Source organism: Notolepis coatsorum, assembly GCF_963971535.1.
Source record: "Notolepis coatsorum genome assembly, chromosome: 8".
NCBI classification, from domain to species: Eukaryota; Metazoa; Chordata; class Actinopteri; order Aulopiformes; family Paralepididae; genus Notolepis; species Notolepis coatsorum.
The window spans coordinates 100,422,203-100,445,700 of NC_140172.1; the positions used below are offsets into that span (position 1 = coordinate 100,422,203).

At 42.0% G+C, this 23,498-nt stretch overlaps 1 protein-coding gene across 2 annotated transcripts in view; it reads right to left on the reverse strand.

Moving 5' to 3' along the window:
* The window catches only part of mcama (melanoma cell adhesion molecule a), a 198,302-nt gene that overhangs the window by 10,335 nt on the left and 164,469 nt on the right, over positions 1-23,498 (reverse strand). For both annotated transcript variants that reach the window (XM_084320261.1, XM_084320262.1), the window contains exons 8-14: positions 22,198-22,330; positions 21,940-22,055; positions 18,921-19,062; positions 18,430-18,560; positions 16,139-16,280; positions 12,921-12,956; positions 9,940-10,069 (exon numbers count right to left, since the gene is read on the reverse strand). In XM_084320261.1, coding sequence (XP_084176387.1) covers positions 9,940-10,069; positions 12,921-12,956; positions 16,139-16,280; positions 18,430-18,560; positions 18,921-19,062; positions 21,940-22,055; positions 22,198-22,330 — 830 coding nt within the window. The remainder of the gene's footprint in view (positions 1-9,939; positions 10,070-12,920; positions 12,957-16,138; positions 16,281-18,429; positions 18,561-18,920; positions 19,063-21,939; positions 22,056-22,197; positions 22,331-23,498) is intronic.

Below are 23,498 nucleotides of genomic sequence, written 5' to 3' on the forward strand. Positions count from 1 at the left end.
CTGACTTTCACAGACACAGACTGCCTCTACCGTCTGAGTTGCTAGCCACGTAAACAAAAAAAAATAAATTATCAATTCATGCATTGATTTCAGACACAAGGACAGACAGGTGTGTATGTGGGGGGTGTTTCTATCATTTTGCTCAACAGGAATGTGTATCAGTAACAGCAACTATCAACTAGTGTATTAGAGTTTTATGATGATCAAAGTCAAGTTTATTTGTCAAATACCACTTAACACATTGGTCGCCAACAACGGCGTAAATCGTTATTGCCTGCCATGCGTTGAACGCCAACAACGGCGTAATTCGTTGTTGGGATCAATATTTAATTTTTTCGCCATGGCATTCATAATTCATCCAGCCTCCCTCCGGGACTGCAGCGGCACCCTGTCTGATATTGCAACGCCTCAATACCGCCGCCTGGTGGATGATCGGGCGAGTTACACTCCACACAAAACCGGAAGTGGCGCTGGTGCATCGAGGAAATCCCTCCGGCAGTACTATCTTGTTAACACTTTAAGTGCCGAAAACGTGTTTAGGCGTCTTTCCTAGCCATGCTAAAGTTGCAGAGGACGCCCTAACTCGTCTTTAATATCAATATTTCAAAAATCTGTGATCGAAATCATATTTTTCCTCCGCAGCCCTGAGACACAGTGCTGGCCTCCTCTCAACCCTCTAGCGGTTCAAGAGCGCCATCTGGTGGCCGATCGGCAGAAGCGCCAAACAGGAAGTCATGTGGATGAAGTGGTGATCACCCATATTACTTCCGGCCACTCTCTATAGCTCCCGCGACTCCATCTTGAAACACTCGATAATAGATCGCTCGCCCTAACTCAATAAACAACGTTATTTGGACGTATATACTATTATACAACCTGGAAATGGACCGGGTATTTCGACATCCCATAATGGAAAACTGTCTACCCCACGCTGATCGCCCAACGGCCCGCGGAGACTGGGGTGAGTTTTAGCGTGTAGTATTACCGTGTTCGACACTAACTGCTATGATGAACATTTGACCCACATTAGATGAATGGTATAACGTTGCCCACGGAATTATAAACGATCCCCCGCCCATCCGGTCATCATCAGATGATACGTAGAAACTTCTAGAAGCACGTCCATTTGAAATTTTTCATCGGGCACCGATCGTTACCAAACTGTATTTGATCATCAATATAATGCATTTGGGGCTATAAATCACGTTCTGGAGAAAGCTGCAGAAAGAGATGAAAACATACTTATACTTTAGATCATATTTTAGTATGAATATGTGAATGAAAAAGTTTAACGTTCATACACCCTGAACAATACATATAGGACATTGAATGGGCCCTAATAATGGCAATCTAGCAATAGAATTTAAAAAGTTATAGCCCTGCAAAGAAGGGGAACTTCTCCATAGACAAATAGAGCTGGCAAGGGATGGTATATCATGAATTTAACCTTCGGCAGTTAAAGTGTTAAATAAATAAATACGATTTTTTTTTTAAAGAGAGAGAAAGAGAGAACTCTCTTAGTAAACACACTAAATGGCCTGAGGGCTGCATACCGTATACAGCAGAATAAGAACGACACCAGAGACAGATGAGCAACACCAAAACATGTGTCAAAACGACAAGCCATCTCTTATCTTAGAAACATCTGAAACTACCGTAAATCCTCTAATAGTGGAGGGTACTCGAATAAAGGACGGCCTCTTATATAAGCCGGGGGTTTGATACATGGAGACTAATACAGGCCGGCTTCGAATATAAGGTCGCAAAAAAAGGTTTATTTTGTATTTTTCGTGCTGTGATATAGAATGAGATAAACTCTTGCCAATGCAAATTAAGTGCTGCCTCCCGCTACACTGGCTACATTAACGTTTCCTTCGCGTTAGCATTAGCTTTAGCGTTAGCTAACGTTGTCATATCTAGATCTGTGGTGTCAGCTGGATGACGTTGGCTTTGTTTTGCAAACGTTAACGTTCGCCATCTATATGGTGTTGGCAGGGGGGGCTGGCGTTGTCCAGTTGGCCTTACAGATAATGATGGCTATGATAGCGTTAGCTAAAGCTACTGCATGTTACTGTATCAATGCAACTCGATTCGACTGAGGAAGTCGAGAAGGTACCACACGATAAATCGTCCCCGGACCCCGCAACCTATAGACAGTTCCAACTTCAGTGTGTGAATTATGTTAATCCACCACAGTTTCACCCTGACAAAGCAAATACTCATGTGATCTGTATATGTTTATGTCTAAATCAAATCAATCAATCAATCAATCAATCAATCACAATTACAATTGGCCAGTTTGTGAAATTAAGGCCTGCCTCTTATATAAGCCTCTCTCTAATAAAGGCCTGGTGCTCTTTGCAGCTGAGGTAAATACAAGACCCGTCCTATATTTGAGGATTTACGGTAGTTATCTTCTCTGATGATACTGCCAGGGGCTGCATATACAACCAAACAAGCACAGACACAAACAAGCTCTGAAAGGATCTAAAGAAATTATAATAATAATAATAATAATAATAATAATAATAATAATAATAATAATAATAATAATAATAAAGAAATAAGCTGACGGATGTGTAATCATCACCGGGGTAGTAATGAATTTCTTATAGCTGGATCACATTATAATAAGTTACTGTTACTGAGAAAAACACAGTAGTCAGATTACAGGTACTTGAAGAACTAGTGATTACTAGTTGGATTACTCAGAAGCATGTTCAAAAGGGGAAAGGTCATTCTGGTGGCGAGATTAAGGACACAAATTATATTATACACTCCTTCAATAATGTGAATAATGATTGTAGACAATGATGATAACATTATTCCAAAATTCGAATAGATTGTCCCATTTTACAATCCAATTCTGTACCTTTAACTCAATCAGCGCCAGAGGGCACTGTGTACTGTGTTGGTTAAAAGGCCACCGGTTTAAAGTATAGGAATACGTGGCAGTGTTTGCAGGGCTAAAACTATATTATATATCATAGCTAGGGATGTCCCGATCACATTTTTTTGCTCCCGATCCGATCCCGATCATGTGATTTTGAGTATCTACCGATACCGATATTTCCCGATCTGATCAAATTATTATTATTTTTTTTATTCAACAAACATGACCATGTTCACGTCTTAAACTCATACTGAGGCCTTAGTTTTGGTTTTAAATTGCATATCATCATTCATTTATTTATTGTCACAGAGCAGAATAATTTTGCCAAAACAAACCAATAGTATCCAGCTGCAGAACGGCAGACCAGTCACACTCTCAGACCCAAACGCATTTCCTTTGATTTAATTATACATCAAATGATTTATGAAGTTAACTTTTCACCTGGATAACGTCAACATTCAGGGTGAATGTAATGTGAGAAATTGGGATTAAAAAAATAAAAAAATAAAAAAAATTAAATTTATTTGGGTCTGAGAGTGTGGCTGGTCTGCCGTTCTGCAGCTGGATACTATTGGTTTGTTTTGGCAAAATTCTTCTGCTCTGTGTGACAATAAATAAATGAATGATGATATGCAATTTAAAACCAAAACTAAGGCCTCAGTATGAGTTTAAGACGTGAACATGGTCATGTTTGTTGAATAAAAAAAAAAAGTAAAAAAAAAAAAAAAAAAAATGCTGTTTTATTTTTAGTTTTAGTTTTTTTTTTGTCAATCCCGATCTTCGGAAAATCACGTGATCGGCCCCGATCCCGATCACGTGATTGGATCGGGACATCCCTAATCATAGCTATGGATATAATACTATTGCCCATTTGACATCAAGTATCTATTGTTCAATTTGTAAAAAAAAAAAAATTCATCCATACATTCCCGTTTTATACCGTGGTGAATATGAGTATAGTTTTAGAGTAATCCTGTCTAATCCCAGAAAACGACACTATGCAGCAATACGTGCATTTCACTAAAAACCGTGCCGTTTCTCGCCTGTATACGCTACTATTTCGGAATCAACTCTATATTATGTTTCATCATGAATGCATGAAAGTGTGTGTGGGGGGGGGGGGGGGGGGGGGGGGGGGGGTCGTTTTTTTATGCTTTGATCGTCACCAGCGGAATACGTTACACAGTACATTACACACATACCCTCCGATCGCAATGAAGGAATTATTGGATCAACGCAAGATTGATACCATATAGCCCTTACATTGACTAGGATGTACCCCAAAAAGAATATTCCAATTATCTGATCGCCAAGTGCATGACAGTAAGGTTAGTTAGGGTTAGATTTTTTTTATTTTATTTCAGATAATGGCTGAAGAAGTGCGTCTTTAGTCGACGGCGAAAGATTGGACGGGATTCGGCTGTCCTAACTGGGGTGGGTAGTTCATTCCACCATTGTGGGGCAAGGACTGAGAATAGGCGTGTAGGTGGTGTATATGTGTTTGAGGATGATATCCTTCAAACAGGCAATAGTGATGATATAATTTGGGCAGTGCTGAGCTGGGTTCCTTTCCTCCAGTGTATTTGTCCCCCAGCCCCACCCAATGGCCCCATGCACACACACACACACACACACACACACACACACACACCGAAGTAAAAAAAAAAAAAAAAAAAAAATGAAAAAAAAAAATTGAATTTTTTTTATTTATTTTTTTTAAACGTCGATTTTTTTTTTTATGTTCGAAGCTTGTTCCATCGAACGAAGCTTCGAAGTATTTAAGACAGCCCTAATTGTGTCCATAACATAATCCACCAAAGAACATGAATCAGGAGTGTTTGATTCTTATAAATCCATGCGTCATAAGCGCTCATCATGCCCGACTAGGAAAAATCTAGGAAAAATCTTTAATCGACGCACCCGAATACAGAGAGTTTCAAAGGATGTGCAATACAGGCCGCAACCCACCAGGCAGCGGTATTGGACTTTTGCAATCTCAGACCCATTCCTAATGATAACACCAGCCTCCCTGATGGATAATGAATGGAAATATCGAATAAAAGAAATAACGATGAAAACCCGACTTTTCTCGGGTTTGGCGCTCAAGCGTCGGCGAGTTAACCCGACTTATCTCTGGCTTGGCCTCCATTTTAAGAGGCCAAGTAAACCTAAAGTAATCAAATGTAATCAGGTTACGTGCTGGAGAAATCTAATCAATTACGTTACTGATTACAATTGTAAGCAGGTAATCAGTAATCTGTAACAGAATACAGTTTAAAAGTAACCTTCTCAACCAAATTCCATGGCTAATATAAAATTGGCACATTGGTCTATATCTAGCTAGCTAGTTCCAAGATATTGCATTGGTCTGAGAGAAGAATCCAGCATTGGAAATACATGAGGACTGTTGCATTCTGTTGTGGATGGTTACAATTTTCGTCTTGGTGTGGTTTAAACCCTTTTTGTTAACGGACCCGTTATGCTGCCTGTCTGAAGCTGCCTGTCTCGCTCACAACACAGCCAGAACTTCCACCACAGGATTGACTAAGGGCTTGTGTCCATAATATAGTGTATTTTACTGGCAGGACGCTGGGGAGCACTGGGATGAAGCGCTTGTGGTTGTGCGAGTTTTGCGCTTTTGAAAAAAATACGCTGGCGCCCAGAAAAATACACTATATGGACACAAGCCCTAAGTCAGCTAATAGCTATGCATCGATTACGCTATCTGAAGGAATCTGAAATATTCCTTTAAAACATAAGAGCAGAAACCTAATAACTCAACATAACTTGATAGCAGGTTGATAAAACAGAGAGGTGGGCTGGCCTGCCTACAAGCTGACACAGTTGGCCTATTGTTTCCTGTCCAAGCAGTCTTTGAATGAAACATTGACAACAGATGTCAGAAAATTGCCCACTTGAACCGTATAAAGTAAACCCTTGGACACAAAATGTCGCAGGCCTCTTCTGGTGGGTGAGAATCTTGGTGACTTGATAAGTTTAAGAAACTTAACTTTCGGCCCAAAGCAGATGACATAGTCTTCGTCAGGCTGCCAGTAAAAAAAGTGTCTTGCGGTTAAACACTCCAACATTTTGGGAATTACACTTATAAATACACTTATTTGTCAGACAAAAACATTGATTTAAATGTCATCTCTGTACGTCAATTTTGGGGTTGTTGGAATTTGTATTTCTTCGCTTTTGACTAGAGCTAAGGTAGCTGTTCCCTACTACTTCCAGTCCTTGTGCTAAGCTAGGCACATGGATCAATGTTATTGTTTGACTCTGAGGAAGATAGCAAAAAAGTGTATTTCCCAAAAACTTTTAGTGTACCTTTAAGTCTAGTCTAGCCAGTTTTTCCAGATTTCTTCCTCATCATTTTTACATTACAATCATGATGCTTGATCACCCAGCTGAGTGCAATAAAAACCTAATTTCAAGACAATTGTAACTTTTAACAAGGATAACAAGATAGTCCTAATGTGGAGAAGATATCCACATACTTGTGCCAAAAGCTATATTCCACTTTATGGTCAAAAGCTCAGTTTAACCCTCTAAAGCCCACGCAACACTAGAGATATTTTGCAAAACATTCAATATCTTTGGAACCGCTTGTGATAAACACTTGCTTTATCACAGATCACTTTGTATCTGAATTGGGAGATTATCTTCTCTCCGTCAAAATTGAAGGTGTCGCCCACAGGCTGACAGTGGGTGGAAGTGCGGCCTAGAATCTTGAAATATCTAGATTTCTCTTCTTCGAATGCAGGCTGCATCTAATCCCCTGCATAGACCACCGCAACACTTCCGGGATTCTGAAATGGGGAGGAGATTGCGGGGGGGTCAAATGAATGAATGTGGATGAGAGCCTTGACATTAAGTGATTGCAGATACGGCTGTGGGGGTGCTAGAGACATGATCGTATAGACTTGTATGCGCCTGAGTCTCCTGAACACGGCGCGAGACATTCCTAATCGATCAGAACTAAATTGGCAGCGAAAAAGACAATTTTTAAGCATCGATTTCCCCATGCACATGCGCAGATTGGCCACGGAGTGTGACGCAACGCACATCCACCTGGAATGTTCCATTAGAGGGGCATTAGAGGGGGTGTTGTGTTGTGAGAATGATAAGATAGAATTAAATATACAGTAAAAGGAATACAGTACAAATATACAGAAGTCTACAGTAAGTGTAATATTGCCTAGATATACGGTATATCTAGGCAAAAAATGTCATAGATGACTGAAAATCAACATTACTAGTCTATACCAGCACCTGCTAGACTAGAATAGGCTGTTATTAGCCTACTATGTAGCCTAAGCTACTGAGTATAAATGCACAACACTGTGCAATATTACACTTACTGTAGACTTCTGTATATTTGTACTGTATTCCTTTTACTGTATATTTAATTCTATCTTATCATTCTCACAACACAACACCCCCTCTAATGCCCCTCTAATGGAACATTCCAGGTGGATGTGCGTTGCGTCACACTCCGTGGCCAATCTGCGCATGTGCATGGGGAAATCGATGCTTAAAAACGGTCTTTTTCGCTGCCAATTTAGTTCTGATCGATTAGGAATGTCTCGCGCCGTGTTCAGGAGACTCAGGCGCATACAAGTCTATTCGATCATGTCTCTAGCACCCCCACAGCCGTATCTGCAATCACTTAATGTCAAGGCTCTCATCCACATTCATTCATTTGACCCCCCCGCAATCTCCTCCCCGATTTCAATGTAACGCGGAAGTGTAGTGGTCTATATATGTATCTGTCACTGAGCCTTTGAGCCTATAGCCAATGGAAATGCTAGACATTGTCACATGGACTGGGAGGACCAATGGAAAATTCATATAGTTTCTCTATACTCCAGTACGCTCCACAGATCGAGCTGCTCGCAAGTAACAGAAGATAGAGAGAGGAGCGTGTCCCTGGTTTTATAATAAAATGGCAAAAAGACATGAAAAGAGGTATAATGTTCTACAAGCATTGGAAAGTGTTGTGGATGTTGAGGACGATCCAGATAATATCCTGGTCAGCCAGGCAGGTGAGACATGTATACTCAATAATAATTATGATTGATTGATTGGTACCGTGCATGTAAATGCTATCATTGTACAGTAAGGGCGCGTTCACACCTACCCTGTTTGGTCCACTTTAAGTGGACCATGGTCCCTTTAGATCAATAGTCCGTTTCGTTTGTACAGGTGTGAACACAAACCGAACTATTTTGAGAACCAAACAACCGAACCATGGTCCTCTTGAAAAGTTGGGACTCGGTTAGTTTCAAAGTGGACCATGGCGCGTTTGCTGTTGGTGTGAACGCGATCGAACTTTATATAGTACCTAATCTAGAGCAAATGAGTGACAGACGCCTAGTGGCGGCTGGCGCGCGACCCAACTTGACAGCGCCAAGTGACAGCTTGCGCGCGACCCAACTCAAATGAATGACAGGCGCGCGGACAGTCTCTCTCTTCCTCTCTCTCTCTCTCCTCTCTAGACTCGCGCCACGCGCGGACAGTCTCTCTCTTCCTCTCTCTCTCTACTCTAGACTTGCGCCGCGCGCGGACATTCTCTCTCTTCCTCTCTCTCTCTACTCTAGACTCACGCCGCGCGCGGACAGTCTCTCTCTTCCTCTCTCTCTTTCTCTCTCTCTCTCTACTCTCTAGTCGACTTGCGCCGTGCTCGTAATAGTATCTCTCTCATTGCGCTGTCGGCAACTGTTTACGTTTGTGAGTGCTATAGTCCAATAGATGAATGACTTGGCGACTGTATGTCCTTTGTTTACAAATTAGATCCGCACCAAAAAGGGTAGTGTGAACGCAGACCAAAATCAAACAATGTATAATTTTCACATTTGGTCCACCAGAAAGTCCAGACTATCCGCGGACTTTCAGGTGTGAACACGCCCTCAGACTAGGGCTGGGCTATATGGACAAAATACATCTCACAATATTCAGAAGAACCTTTCTGCTTAGGTACAGTATGGAAAACCAAGTTAGATGGTACCATCAATGGTCATAGTAAGGTGATGGGAAGAGTGAGTCATCTTCAACTGACATTCTCATATTATCATTTTGTGAGAAATCTTACTTACTTTCCCTTTCATCATTAATTTAGACAACAAAATCGAGTATCACTGTTTATGATATAAAAATAAATCCCATGATACGATAACAGAGATGATAAATGCTAAATATTAGTATAACCAGACCTTGCATGATAAGATAACACAGATAAACGATAAATATTGGTAGAAAGACTCAGAAGAAGCTTCTATCCCCAGGCCATCAGGCTGCTAAACGAACAATGAATGAACACTACACAACAACAACCACCAAACGCACATAGCACACACATCCACACGCACACACTCACTTTAAACAAACACACTGTAGCACCCACTCCACACACTTTATAGCACACACCCACTTTAAACAAACACACTGTAGCACCCACTCCCCACACTTTATATTTATTGATGAAGGATTGCACTACAACTCGTACACCTTACTGTAAATTGTACCTAAATTGTACCTCATCCCATTTCTGCTTTGCACTAGATAGTACTGTACATTAGTACACTGCATAGTATTGTATATTATATGGTAACTCAGAACATTGTACATATGTCTATACCGAACACTGTGACCTCATTTTCTTCTTCTAAATTACATGCTATACTATGTTATTTGATACTATCTTGTCTAGCGCAGTCTCTGGAGCGTAACAGTAAGAAGCATTTTGTATGAAAGTATTCTGTACTTCTGTATGACAACTATTAAAGAAACTTGAAACTATATTAGAATATGAAAAGCAAGTATTGTGTTATTACTTATTGTTTTGTGTATTCTGTAATGCGGTGGGAGTGAGTGGAGACTGAGAGTAAGCATTCGATTGTACTCATTACATCCTGAGTAGCCTATTACCCAGCCCCTGCCTGACCATATAATAACACTGATAATGACAATGACAACACTGACAATAACTGATAAATAATCAATACATTGCCCAGCCCAAAGTCAGAAAGGATAGTAGTACTTACATCTCCTGTTTTCCTGACCGTCCACAGGGGATCTTGCCCTTCTTATGGAGGAAGTATAGCACACTGCCTAGGATGGCTATCAGCAGGATGCAGAGGATGATCACCACAATGATGACCCCGCTGCCCTCCGCTAGAGAGAGAGAGAGAGAGAGAGAGAGAGAGAGAGAGAGAGAGAGACAGAGGGACAGAGAGAGAGAGACAGAGGGACAGAGAGAGAGAGAGAGAGACAAAGAGGGACAGAGAGACATAGAGAGAGATAGAGAGAGCGAGAGAGACAGAGAGAGAGAGAGAGAGAGAGAGAGAGAGAGAGGGACAGAGCGAGATAGAGGGATAGAGAGAGAGAGGGACAGATAGAGAGAGAGAGAGAGAGAGAGAGAGAGAGAGGGGGGGACAGAGAAAGGGGAGGAGAGAGAGAGAGGAGTTCAGTTTTAACAAGCCTTTAATTGTGCACTTGTGACTTGTACGTAATGTAAGCAGCAGGTTTTTATTTCCGTGAGAGTTTTGCAGGGGGATGCTGCACTGGTTCCGTCAGGTAGAGGCAGTGGTCTTCCTGCTCCCTGCCGTCATCACCGGCACCCTCTAGTTTGCAAGATAAGGCCGGAGTGCACTTGAGTGGGCAGCGCAGCGCTTCTGTGACGCTTCACCTTGCAGTGCGCACTGCCGGTAGACCATGGTCAACCCATTAACATGGCAGCAGATCAGCAGCAGTTACTGCTTGTTTCCATGGCTGGGCTGGTGTAGTTTGAGGGAAATGCACATTATAACAGTGGCTTAAATCCATACTTCTACTGTAGTACATCCACCACAAAGAGCTCCGCCTCCACAACTTTACAGAGTGCACCCCTATAAGTCTCTTCAAACCCTCTGACCTAAGCCCACGTCTAGTCCTCCTGCATATTAAGATGACCATATTCCATATTCCTTATCCTAGATATTCCTACATCATTTCCCAAAACAAAAGGATTCCGTATCCTCTGATGACATCGCAGGGAGAAGATATTCAAACTCAGTAACTCTGAATTAGGGTTGGTTACCGTTCACATTTGAATAGATACCGGTACCGGCACTTGGCAATCTATACCGGTACCCAATGGTACTGTTGCATGTTCTTGGTATCTAGGGACATCTATGGACCTCATGGAATGTAATCCCAGTGTCAGTTATATTGTGTCTGTTACTATGCTTTAGGGCTGTCCCCGACTAAGGATTTGGATAGTCGACTATGATTGGCCAAAATTTGCCGTTAGTAATAATAATTATAATATATGTATATTATTATATAATATTATTATTATTATTATTTCTTTTTTTGTATCATTCCATTTGGGCTGTGGGGGTGCTTAATGTCTGAAGGAGTCGACTGAAGGCTTCTTGTCCTCTGCAAAAGCATGCAATTGGTCCACTGATGGATACATCTTGATATTTGTCTAGTCTAGTGTGTTCATTAGATGGGTGAAATCCTCTTTCAGTGCCTCTGTGCCTGTTTTCGTAAGCAGTTAGCCTCTGGTATGCGTGCCATTAGCGTTAGAGGCCTCTTTTCTTTTGGAAAGAATGATAAATAAATATATATTTCTTTCAACTAAGGTTGGCAGTCGACTACGACTCCTTTCGACCGATTAGTCGACTAATCGACTAATAGGGGTCAGCCCTACTATGCTTATAATGAACCAATGAAGGAGAATATATAATACTATTATTATTCGGGGGGTTTTCTCCATCTTTGACGGTGAATAACACCATGCTAACAATGATCAAAAGCAAAATATTGATATAATATGATCAAAATATTTATTATCATCAACTATCCAGTTCGTTTTTATAGTGTAACGTTTGGCTACTTGAAATCATTTAATTTACAGAGAGAGAGAGAGAGAGAGAGAGAGAGAGAGAGAGAGAGAGAGAGAGAGAGAGAGAGAGAGAGAGAGAGAGAGGAGAGAGAGAGAGAGAGAGGGAGAGAGAGAGAGAGAGAGAGAGAGAGAGAGACTCAGCCCCTCCCATTCGTCACTGTCGGAAAACAAAACTTATCTCGCCCAGAGTACCTATTTCTCCGCTGATAGCCCATGAACTCTCAGCCCCTTTAACTCCAAAGATGAGACTGAATACTGACATGTTTTGCTATCAAACACCTGCTCTGTGGACTCAGTAAACACGTAGGAAAACCAACCCAACATCTATTTCCTTTTAACAACAGTACCCTGCGTCTGTCATTACTCTCTTAACAAAAGCACTATAGATGTGGTAAATTAGTTTTTCCACATTTAACAGCAGTTATGAAAATGCACATGATGTACTCAGTCTATTCCCAGCAGACTAGTGGGGGGCGGGTTTGTAATGGTATGAAGCGTTCAGACACAAATTCCCCAATGACACATATATATATATATATAAACAAACTGCATGCAGCAAGCCCTGGCGAAAGCCAAACAATAGTCTGGATGTAGGTATTTATACGAGACAGTGGCGGGAAGTCAATAAAACAGCAGGGCGGCACATTAATTTTCAGCGTAATTAGTAAACACTTGACTTGTTTTTTGGCATTTCAAAAACACTTCTTGTGATTCACAAGACAATCAAAAGAACACGTTTATGGTGAGAAGACATTCGGCGTCTCCGCGAGCGTCTTTATATTGTCATAAGTGTTGTCTGTCTCGCTTGGTTTCTCTGCTGTTTGATTTTTCTTCCCCCTTCACACAGAATATTCAATACAGCCAAAGGCTACTCTGAAAGACACTGCCAGTCTTACAGCCCTTTCCAATGAATCAAGCACTTGTATGAAATTCATAAATTATTTAATCGCCTGGTCCTCCAAGCCTTTATTGTCACAGATAGATACATAATCAAAGAGGATAAAGTTGAGAAGGAGAGAGGAATAAAAATCGAGATTCTTCTCAATTAGATCGGAGTGATTTGAGATTCGAAAGGCAGAAAGGGAAGACATATCTAGTAAGGAAAGAGTAGCGTTTGTAGGACAGTGGTCTTACCTGGCGAGTAGTGAGCGGTTGAAGTGACCATGGCAACTGTGAACAAGCAGAACAACACATGTGATCGCTTCCAATGTCCACCAAATATTCCCCAATACGCATTTTAATTATTATGCGTTACATCACGCAATATTATTCAGACCCTCTCGCGACAGCTTAAGGAGGATGTCTGTAACGCATAGATGGTTTGAGGGGAATATTTAATTTGTTGCTAGGAAACAACTAAAACGGCAGTTGATGATGTCCTGCTAGGTTTGTTTTGTACTAGAATTATTAAAAAAAAAGGAGTTGTTCAGCCAGTGGTAACGGGGAAGCCATTTTGTCAAATTTGTCAGAGGAAAGCAACAGTTGTGATTGGAGGATCAAGAAATGAGGGCGTAGTTTGACATAGGTCAATTGTTGGTTTTGTAGCGACAGTTGACTGGAAATCAACAGCAGTCAGTTTTAGAATGCTGGTTTGCGTTTGATTTTGTTGTCAAGTTGCAATGGTCTATATCAGGGGTCTCAAACTCGCGGCCCGCGGGCCAATTGCGGCCCGCTGGATGATATTTTGCGGCCCCCTACTTGACATCAAAGTTTAGTGTTAGTGCGGCCGCGCGCAACTTGTTGCCGAGTGTGCGAGTTGGATGTTTTATTTATTTTATCACTTGTAGGCTACCATAGCGCAGGCTCATGACAGCAACGTTACGTTAGTGACTTGGTTGAAACGTGATTTCGGAGTGATACCAAGTGGAAGGAAAATATATCCAGTGCGTATGGCAGGCATTCTCGAAATTCTCCGCTGTCTCCTCTGCAAGCAGTGCTCTGCCTGTCTGTCTACTCTGGTCCAATCACATTCAGCGTCCCGTCAGCGTTTCTCCCCCCCACCCACAGTCTGCGAATCAGAGCAGAGTAGGGCGGGTTTTCACGGAATGAGTGTTGTCTCTTTCAGCGGGTCCGAGTCAGAGCGAGAGTTGACAGCGCATCTACAGGTAGTCTAATCTGCAGGTACTGTAGCTAGTAACCTCGTTCCCAGTTTTACAGTATCTCCGTGAGATAAATGTAGCTAGTAGCCTAGTTTCGCCAGCAGGCAGTTAGTAGGAAAATATGGCATGCTCATGCTGAATGGACTGAAAAATATGCGGCCATCCTCCCAGCACCAAACCAATGTGCCCAATATGCCAAGAAACGGTAGCTCTTGTGAAGAGTGGCAATTTGAAACGCCACTACGAAACAAAACAGTTATTTTGTTGCAGCCTTTCCTCAAAATTCAGTGCTAAGAACCACAAAAATAAATGGAATGAAATCATCATATCAAGCTGCAAGCAGAATTATTGTTAAAGCTATGTCACAACGAGAAAAAGTCCTCACTCAGTGGCATGGGTGTTGGCTAAACACAAGAAGCCATTCTCTGATGCATACATAATAAAATAATGTATGACTGAAGTGATGGAGACCATGTTTGAAGGCAAACAAAAGCAAATCCTCCTCAGATAACACAGCAACCAGAATAACTGAAATACTGGCTGATGATTTGATTAAACAGCTTTGTGATAGAATAAAAAAAAATGCACAGTGCATTTCCATAGCTGTGGACGAGTCCACTGACACCACTGAGAATGCTCAATTGCTGGTGTTTGTGAGGTTTTAGTGAGTTTGTGAGAAGATTGGATCAGTTGTACTTTTTTTTTTAATACTTGAAACCCTTTTTTTGTGGAATATTTGATGCGGCCCAGCCTCACCCAGACTCTACCTCCAGCGTCCCCCAGGTAAATTGAGTTTGAGACCCCTGGTCTATATGTTACAAAATGTTCTGTAAAAGTTGAAGCTTTTAAAGAAGGAGAATTTTCAACAATATATCATATAATATATCATTGTCAGATTAGTTGCGATACCTTGTTATAATTACAGTAAACAAATGAGACCATTGTTGAAATTGGTAGCCTAATTCTCATGATAAGACCATAAGACCAGGTTTCCCATAAACCATGTTGCTTGCTGTTGCAAATGAGATTTTGCCGCAGCTTCCCACATGGGATTTTTTTTTGAAGAAGCTAAGACAGGGTAAACAGACCCTTTTAAGCGTGAATGTGGAGTTACTTTAGTTGATAAACGCAGGTTTTGTCTGTTCAGCAGAACTCCTATGGATCCGACTTAGTGGCATGCAATATCAATACAAAATAGAGGCTAACAACAGACTCATCGCAGTCAATTATCTTTCATTCTCTTCGGTCTCATCATGTTCGTGCGCTAATCTTGCCAAGGTATGGACATTGAATTTACAATGATATACTGATCTTAATCATAATAATAGTTAATAGTAATACATCTTAATAGTAGTGTTTTTAAGGCAATTTAGCCCAAATGACAAAGGGTCGGGTTATAAATGAGATTGTTCTGTTGTATTTTTGTGACTGATTACTCAAATAAATCTATAGTGTATGAAAAAACAACAGGAATACTACAGTAAAAATCACTACAGTATTTATGTGGTAGATCTATAGTGTGTATGTGTAACGGGGAAGCCCGTGAGTATATCCAGTCACAGAAACAGACGTGTTGACAAGTGACTGTGGCATTACGGGCTGGTAAGTTAAACTCACTTCCTCATAACAGGGTTAATAGACGCATAGGTACGGTACATAGCAGTGGATTCACTTCTTAGTGCAGCGGCCTATGTCGTCGCCCGCGGTGCGGGAGCTCCCCTGTTCGACTCCCCCTCGGGACATCAGCATTTAACAACAACACAACGCAGACCAATACGATCCGTCACAGTGGTGCCCAGTGACCCAGATGTCCTGAGGGGCATGCGTTTAGGGAGGTGAGTGTAACGGGGAAGCCTGTGAGTATATCCACAGTCACAGAAACAGGGGTGTTGACAAGTGACTGTGGCATTACGGGCTGGTAAGTTAAACTCACTTCCTCATAACAGGGTTAATAGACGCATAGGTACGGTACATAGCAGTGGATTCACTTCTTAGTGCAGCGGCCTATGTCGTCGCCCGCGGTGCGGGAGCTCCCCTGTTCGACTCCCCCTCGGGACATCAGCATTTAACAACAACACAACGCAGACCAATACGATCCGTCACATATGGAAAAAACACATGCATACAGTAATTTAAATGACTACAGTATTTATGTGGTAAATCTGTAGTGTACTGTGTACACAGGAATACTGTAGGTTTTACTATAGTTTATTTTGGTATCGGATTGCAGGTGTTAGTGGAAGGGGGTCTTACTGGCTTTGATGTTGAAAGCCTTGACCTCTGACCCCATGTCGTTGGAAGCGTTGCAGAGGGCACTGACATCCGAGGTAACTTTGATTGACACCACGCTTTTAGCCGTGTGCTCGTTGGCCCTGCTCAGCACCTCGCGCCAGCCCTGCGGACACACACACACACACACAGGTGAGTTTACACAAAAAGGCATGCATGAACACACACACACACACACACACATACACACACACACACACACACACACACACACACACACACACAGTCCACACACACACACCAAATAATTTATTACTAGCCCACTCCCCATATGCATATTCCAGATGTTAACCCAAAAGCCAAACGCCTCCAGGTTGAAAAAGGTGCTTGTTTCTCTAAACTTTTTTAAATGACCCTTGACAATTGCCAGCCCAACACAGAGGTCAAAACAGAACCTATGGTGCAAAGTTTGATTCAGATTCCATACATCTCTATTTTATTATTATTATTATTATTATATATATATCTTTTTTTTAACTTGTATTTATCCAGGGAGGTTTGACTGAGCATGCTGAACACACAGTGAGTTTCACACATTCACACCTGGGAGCTGCCAAGTACAACCACAATCTGACACTGTTGGCCCCTGAGCAGCTGCACTGTAGCAGTCGAGGTTGAAGTGGATCAATACACAGTAGATGTTGAAGAAAGTGAGAGTGTTACTCATTAATTTCCCCTGCCAATATGTACTTATTTAGTCATTTTATTTAGTAGTCTGGGTATTAAAACCAGCAACTTTCCCGCTGTCTGCCCCTCAAAAAGTATATTCGCAATGGAGACTTTGCATGGAATGTTTGTGTAGTTCTCCGTCTTCCAACATGGCTGGCTGTAACATAGCAACTATTGTTTTGTACATGGCAATAGAAGACTGTGGACTGTGTTGTACTGGGCAGCTCATGCTTTTCCAAAATGTTATATATTACAGATGTCCGATATTATCGGCCTACTGATAACTACTAGGCAGGCTGCTATGGGACATGTTGTGGTGCCTTCACCTACAGTAGGACCAGTGCCATGAGGAAAATGGTTTTGTATCGAGCTTCTCTGAAGTGGAACATGTTGCCTGGCCATAATATTATTACCAATACCAGTTTGAATTTCCTCTTAAAAAATCAATTTATGTTGATTGATTACTAGAAGTTGTAGCTTATGTTCTGAGTGTTTACTATATGTTTTAACTTGTTTTGTACTTTGCTCTGTAAGTCTGTAAGTCTTGATTACTTCACTATTATGGAATGTTTTTGCTGTTGTTTTGTTCTTTTATCAGGGTGTAACTGTATTGATTTATTTTTAGGTGGGAGGGACTGGGGTTGTATGGGTGGGTTTTCCTTTAGGTGTTTGTGGGTCGGGATTTATTGTTAGCTTTGTGTTTATGTGTTAGATAGTTTATTCTTATGTATGTTGTGAGTGGACCCCAGGAAGACTAGCTGTCACCATTGTGGCAGTTAAAGGGAATCCAATAAACAATAGGCTCCTATGTGTGTGAATGTGTGTGAGTGTGAAGCAGGGCATTGCTGAAAAAGCGTGTCTGTGCTCAGTGAACCTACCCATGGTAAATAAAGCTTAGCTTGACAGCTTGACTTGAACAATAAACAAGCAAACTTGATGCAAGCACGTTTGACCCCAACAGTAGCATAGTCAACATTTACATCAACTGGACCGTTTCTATATTTAAACTATTGAATATTTATAGACCACAGAGCATCAATAGCTTATTCTTATTCATCGTGAAGAAGAGTATTCCCTATCTTTGCAATTTTCTTTCTCAGGTTTAAATATTTTCAACTCAAGCAAACGTCTCTTCGCCTCAATTCGAGCTGCCTGGAACAAAGCTTCTATTTCCTACCAAACTTCACTCCCATAATAATGAATGGGTGTATTTTGGTAGAAAATAGTTCCTACATGAAATTTCTCACAACAAGGTCTGTGTATTGTCATGAGTAACCGGGTCATTTCTGGAAAGAGACATTGCTTCTGAGTTTTTTTTGTGTGTGCTTTGAGCGCCACAAGCAGAGTCCCATTCAGATCCATTGTAGTGGAGTGACAGCAGACATCTCCAAAACTAAGCTAATCACACTGAAGCGATCTGGATGGATAGATATCATTCTGGGTAAAGGGGAAATATGTTTTTTAATTCATTTTTATTTGGGGTGAACTGCCCCTTAAAGTATTTCTGTACCTGACTACCAGTGATGCTCCAAGATATTTAAGTGTTTCTGTACCAGTGATGCTCCAGGAGTTAAGTGTTTCTGTACCTGACTACCAGCGACACTCCAGGAGATGGTGGGCAGCGGGTTGCCGTGGGCCTCACAGCTCAGGTTGACCAGCTTCCCTGCTGCCTCTTCCAGCTCCACCTCCCTCTCCTCGTCCTTCAGCTGCGGAGCACCTGAACACACACACACACACACACACACACACACACACACACACACACACACACACACACACACACACACACACACACACACACGCACGCACACACACACACACACACACACACACACACACACACACACACACACACACACACACACACACACACACACACACACACACACACACACACACACACACACACACACACACACACACACACACTTGAACTCAGGTCCCTCACATGGGAAATCAAACATTGACCGGTCATCCCAAGGAAGATATTAGGCTTACTAGGCTTCAGGCTAAGGTAGATGTTAGGCTTACTAGGCTTCAGGTCTTCTGGCAGGGCTACTATGCTACAGTGACTCACCCTGAACGATGATGTGTACAGAGCCGGTGGTGTGCAGGGTTGGCAGCGAGGGAACCGTGATCTCACACACATACTCCCCCGACGTGTCGTATGTGGCATCTTGCAGGAACAGCATGTGGCCTTGGCCCACCTGTTCCCCGTCCTGCACATGTGCAGGTATACAGATAAACAAACACACACACACACACACACACACACACACACACACACACACACACACACACACACACACACACACACACACACACACACACACACACACACACACACACAGAGACAGAAGCATAGTTACTGGAACTGTATGGCAGAGGATAGATATAGATAGTCAGGCAGATATACATACATACATACATACATACATACATACATACATACATACATACATACATACATACATACATACATACATACATACATACATACATACATACATACATACATACATACATACATACATACATACATACATACATACATACATACATACATACATACATACTGTGGCAGATATCATCTCTCGTCACTTGGTTATGTGGAGGAAGGGAGATACTAGTGTCATGGGCAGAGGAGAGCTATGAGTGAGGAGTTGATTAGGACTGATGGAATACACCTGTGCACCACGTGATCACCCACATCCCACACACACACACAAGACACACATATCATAAAGCCCTAGGAGAGACAGTGGAGAGTTGAGTGGAGGTGAGGAAGGAGCAGAGATCGTGGAGTGTGTGTTATACGGAGTTTGTGAGGTGAGAAGTAGTTGAAAGGAGAGGTTAGAGCGAGAAGATGTTCGTGGTACTGAACTCTGGACTGGCTGAGATACCCCCTTGTGAAACTGACCCTGGACTGGACGACAAACCCTGAGTATTGAACATTCCCTTTTTGTACGAGAACCTGGAACGTGGTTTGACCCTGGACTGTAATTTGACTACTCGATTGCCCATCGGACCTGTACTGTTGATCAATAAATATCACTGTTTATTGAAATTGTGCTTGTGTGGACATTGGAATTGTTTGTTTTGGTGTCGAGCCTGAACACCACAAGGCTTGTCACAATAAATACATACATACCTACCTACCTACCTACCTACCTACCTACCTACCTACCTACCTACCTACCTACCTACCTACCTACCTACCTACCTACCTACCTACCTACCTACCTACCTACCTACCTACCTACCTACCTACATGAGAGAGAGAGAGGTCATCAATCGGCACACATGCGATGCATGCATGCAATTCGTATCTGCGATTAACCCATCCCGTCGTCCTTTCCCCCCAAGGGCAGCCGGGAGCAGACAGGCGTCAACGTGAGCCGCGCCAGGGGACCAATCCAAGTGCTCCTGTCCGTCTTCGTCAAGGACGCCACAGCGTTAGCGATCTATTGTTGTGCATGTTTTTCCATTGGGTTTATCTTATCGCGGGGGAAACCCTTGCGAGCACGGGGAGAACATGCAAACTCCACACAGAAAGGCCTGGGAGATACCCCACCTGGGTAACTGGCATCATGGAAACCTGGTCCCCAAGCGGGAATCGAACCCTGGACCTTCTTGCTGTGAGGCGACAGTGTTAACCACTACACCACCGTGCCACACATTTACATTTACATTTAGTCATTTAGCTGACGCTTTTATCCAAAGCGACTTACAAGTTCTGTACAACAAGTCATCAGGAAGGGTACAACTCTATCAGCTGAGTAACAATGTTCATCAAAGTGTTGCGTACATATAGACAGATAGATAGACAGGCAGATACACAGATATATAAGATTAGGGCTGTCGCGGTAACCGCATCACCACAATCCCGTGGTGTGTCAAGTCACCCGCGGATGCAGAACAGACAACCGCGTCAACCGTGTAAAAAAAAAAGGGGGCGTCATCATTTTTAACTCAGTTCATTTAATGATGAGGCGTCCGTTTTCCAGTAGCATGAGCTAACTTCACGTTTCCATACAGTTTACAACTCACAGATGAAATCAGTTTATTTTCATATCCCGGACTCGAGCCTTCAATGTATACCTTTTCCTGTATTAATCTGAACCGTAATAGAGTACAGGGGAGCGTTCTAACACTCCCGGGCCGAAGTGCCGGTCATGTAACTTGCTCAATGTTATTTGACTAACGTTACACGCACATTAAGTGCTGCCTCTCTCTACCGACCCTGCTACACTCTGACTAACCCCTACGCTCACTTCGTTAACGTTATTATAGCTATTATCATCTGTAATGTCAACTGGATAACGTTAGCTTTGTTTGCAAACGTAAGTTAACGTTCGCTATACGTTAGCTATCTATGACGTTAGCTATAGGCTAATGTTAGCTATCTATGACGTTAGCTATAGGCTAGCTATAGGCTAACGTTAGTGTAGTCCCAAGTGTAGCGGGGACGGCGGAGAGAGGCAGCACTTAGTTTCCCCCAATGATGAACAATGATGACACAAGTTGTGATATAGCTATGTATGTGCATTCACATTCACTAACGTTAAAATAGTGTTATATTAACGTTAAATGTTCGCTCAAATAACGTTAGTTTTAAGTAAGGAGAAGGGCATATATCCCACAACGCATTGCTCTTAAAGGAGCAGGCAACACCCTACTACTTTTATCACATTTCAGAACGTTGAGGGACAAATGGATAGATTATCAAACATGTTTAAAATAGTTTCGGGACTCCTACAATGTTTTTTTTTAATAGAAGTGTGGTACCACCGCATCCTGCAGTGATTAGCCACACACACAACCGCGGTGAGAAAATGTCATACCGCGACAGCCCTAGATAAGATACATACATAGTTACATACTGTATATACATAGATATACAGACAGACAGATAGACAGACAGATACATAGATAGATAGATAGATAGATAGATAGATAGATAGATAGATAGATAGATAGATAGATAGATAGATAGATAGATAGATAGATAGATAGATAGATAGATAGATAGATAGATAGATAGATAGATAGATAGATTAGTCTGTTGTGTCCTCTGTGTAATGACTGAGGAGTACCTTGGACCAGACTGTAGAGGACTCCAAGGAGGACAGGGCGTTGCAGGTGGGAGTCAGACTCTCTCCTTTGAACATGATCTCTGAGTCCTTAGGCACCACAGCAGCTGGGTCCAGGTCTGCTCACACACAAGGAAGGATAAGGTAAGAGTCAAGGCTGAAGGGGAATGAAAATGAGTCAATACCTATTACCTACATAATGCCTAATAATGCCAACGGTCAGGTCGTCTCTGTGTGTGTGTGTTTATACTCAGTCCTCACAGTGCACGGTGAGCTGCATCTCTGCGGTGACCTCTGTGTCTAGAGAGCGACACTGGTAGAGCCCGCTGTTGCTGCGGCTCACTCCGGTCAGAACCAGAACGTCCTCGCCTTCATCAAATTGCAGATCAGGCTCCTACAAGGAAACGGATTTAGTGAGTTTAGAGCTGCTACTAACTATTATTTAAAGGAACAGGCCAACATTATGGGAAATGCGCCTACTGTTTTCTCCAGTCAGGCAAGAAGATAGATGCCAATTTCCTCTCTGTGCGTTCAGTAGGAAGCTTTCTTGCTGCAAGCTAGCCTAGCTTAGCACAAATGAATGGAAGCGGATACGGACCAGCTAGCCTAGCTGTCGGCCAAAAACACTTCCCAGAGTTTTAGGCTAGGCTAGTGGTCTATCTGCTTCCATTAATTTGTGCTAAGCTAGGCTAGCTTGCAGCCAGATAGCTTTCTACTGTAAGCACAGAGAGGAAATTGGCATCTATCTTCTTGGAGAAGAAGGTAAGCGAGTTTCCAATAATGTTGGCATGTTCCTTTAAGTAATCGACTTATCCAACGTTTATTGTATTGATTCATCTATGCTTCAAATAATTCATTTTCATGAAAGACAAACAAACAAACAAACAGTCAATTGAACATTTGTATTTATATTTATTTATGTTTACTTATATTTGTAAGAATTCTTTGACAATCTTAATGCTACTGAATGAAATTCTTCTTCTTCATCTTTTGCATTTCCATCAACTACATGCTTTTGAACATTTACCTGCCACCAATTAAATGTTTTAAAGCACTATTTGATTATTATCTGTGTCTCAATCACAAAAAAAAACTAATTTTACCTAACTTAAATCTAGAGAATTTTATTTCAGAGAGCGTATTTAATAAGGTTTATAAAGTTAAACTTAAAAAAAAATCCCAAAGCATTTCAACAGTGGAAATGTTTTTACGTAGTGTTTTTCTCTTGAGATTTGACTACAACTTCTAGATCCTGGTCTTAAACTGAAACCAAACAACCTAATTGAACCATTAGGAAAAGCTCAAATCACAGTCTGTTGAACTTGATAATGTGCACCCATGCATGCGCATCAGTGTATATGTCTGTGTGTGAGTTTGTGTATGTATGTCTGCAAGCCTGTATGTCCATCCATCTGTCTGTGTGTATGTGTGTGTGTGTGTGTGTGTGCGCACACGCTTGCATGTGTGTACTACGTGTGTGTGTACACGCGAGTGTATGTCCATGTGTCCGTCCCGAAATCATGGGAACGAGCCCCCATCATTTTGATCTCTCCCGATGGGGG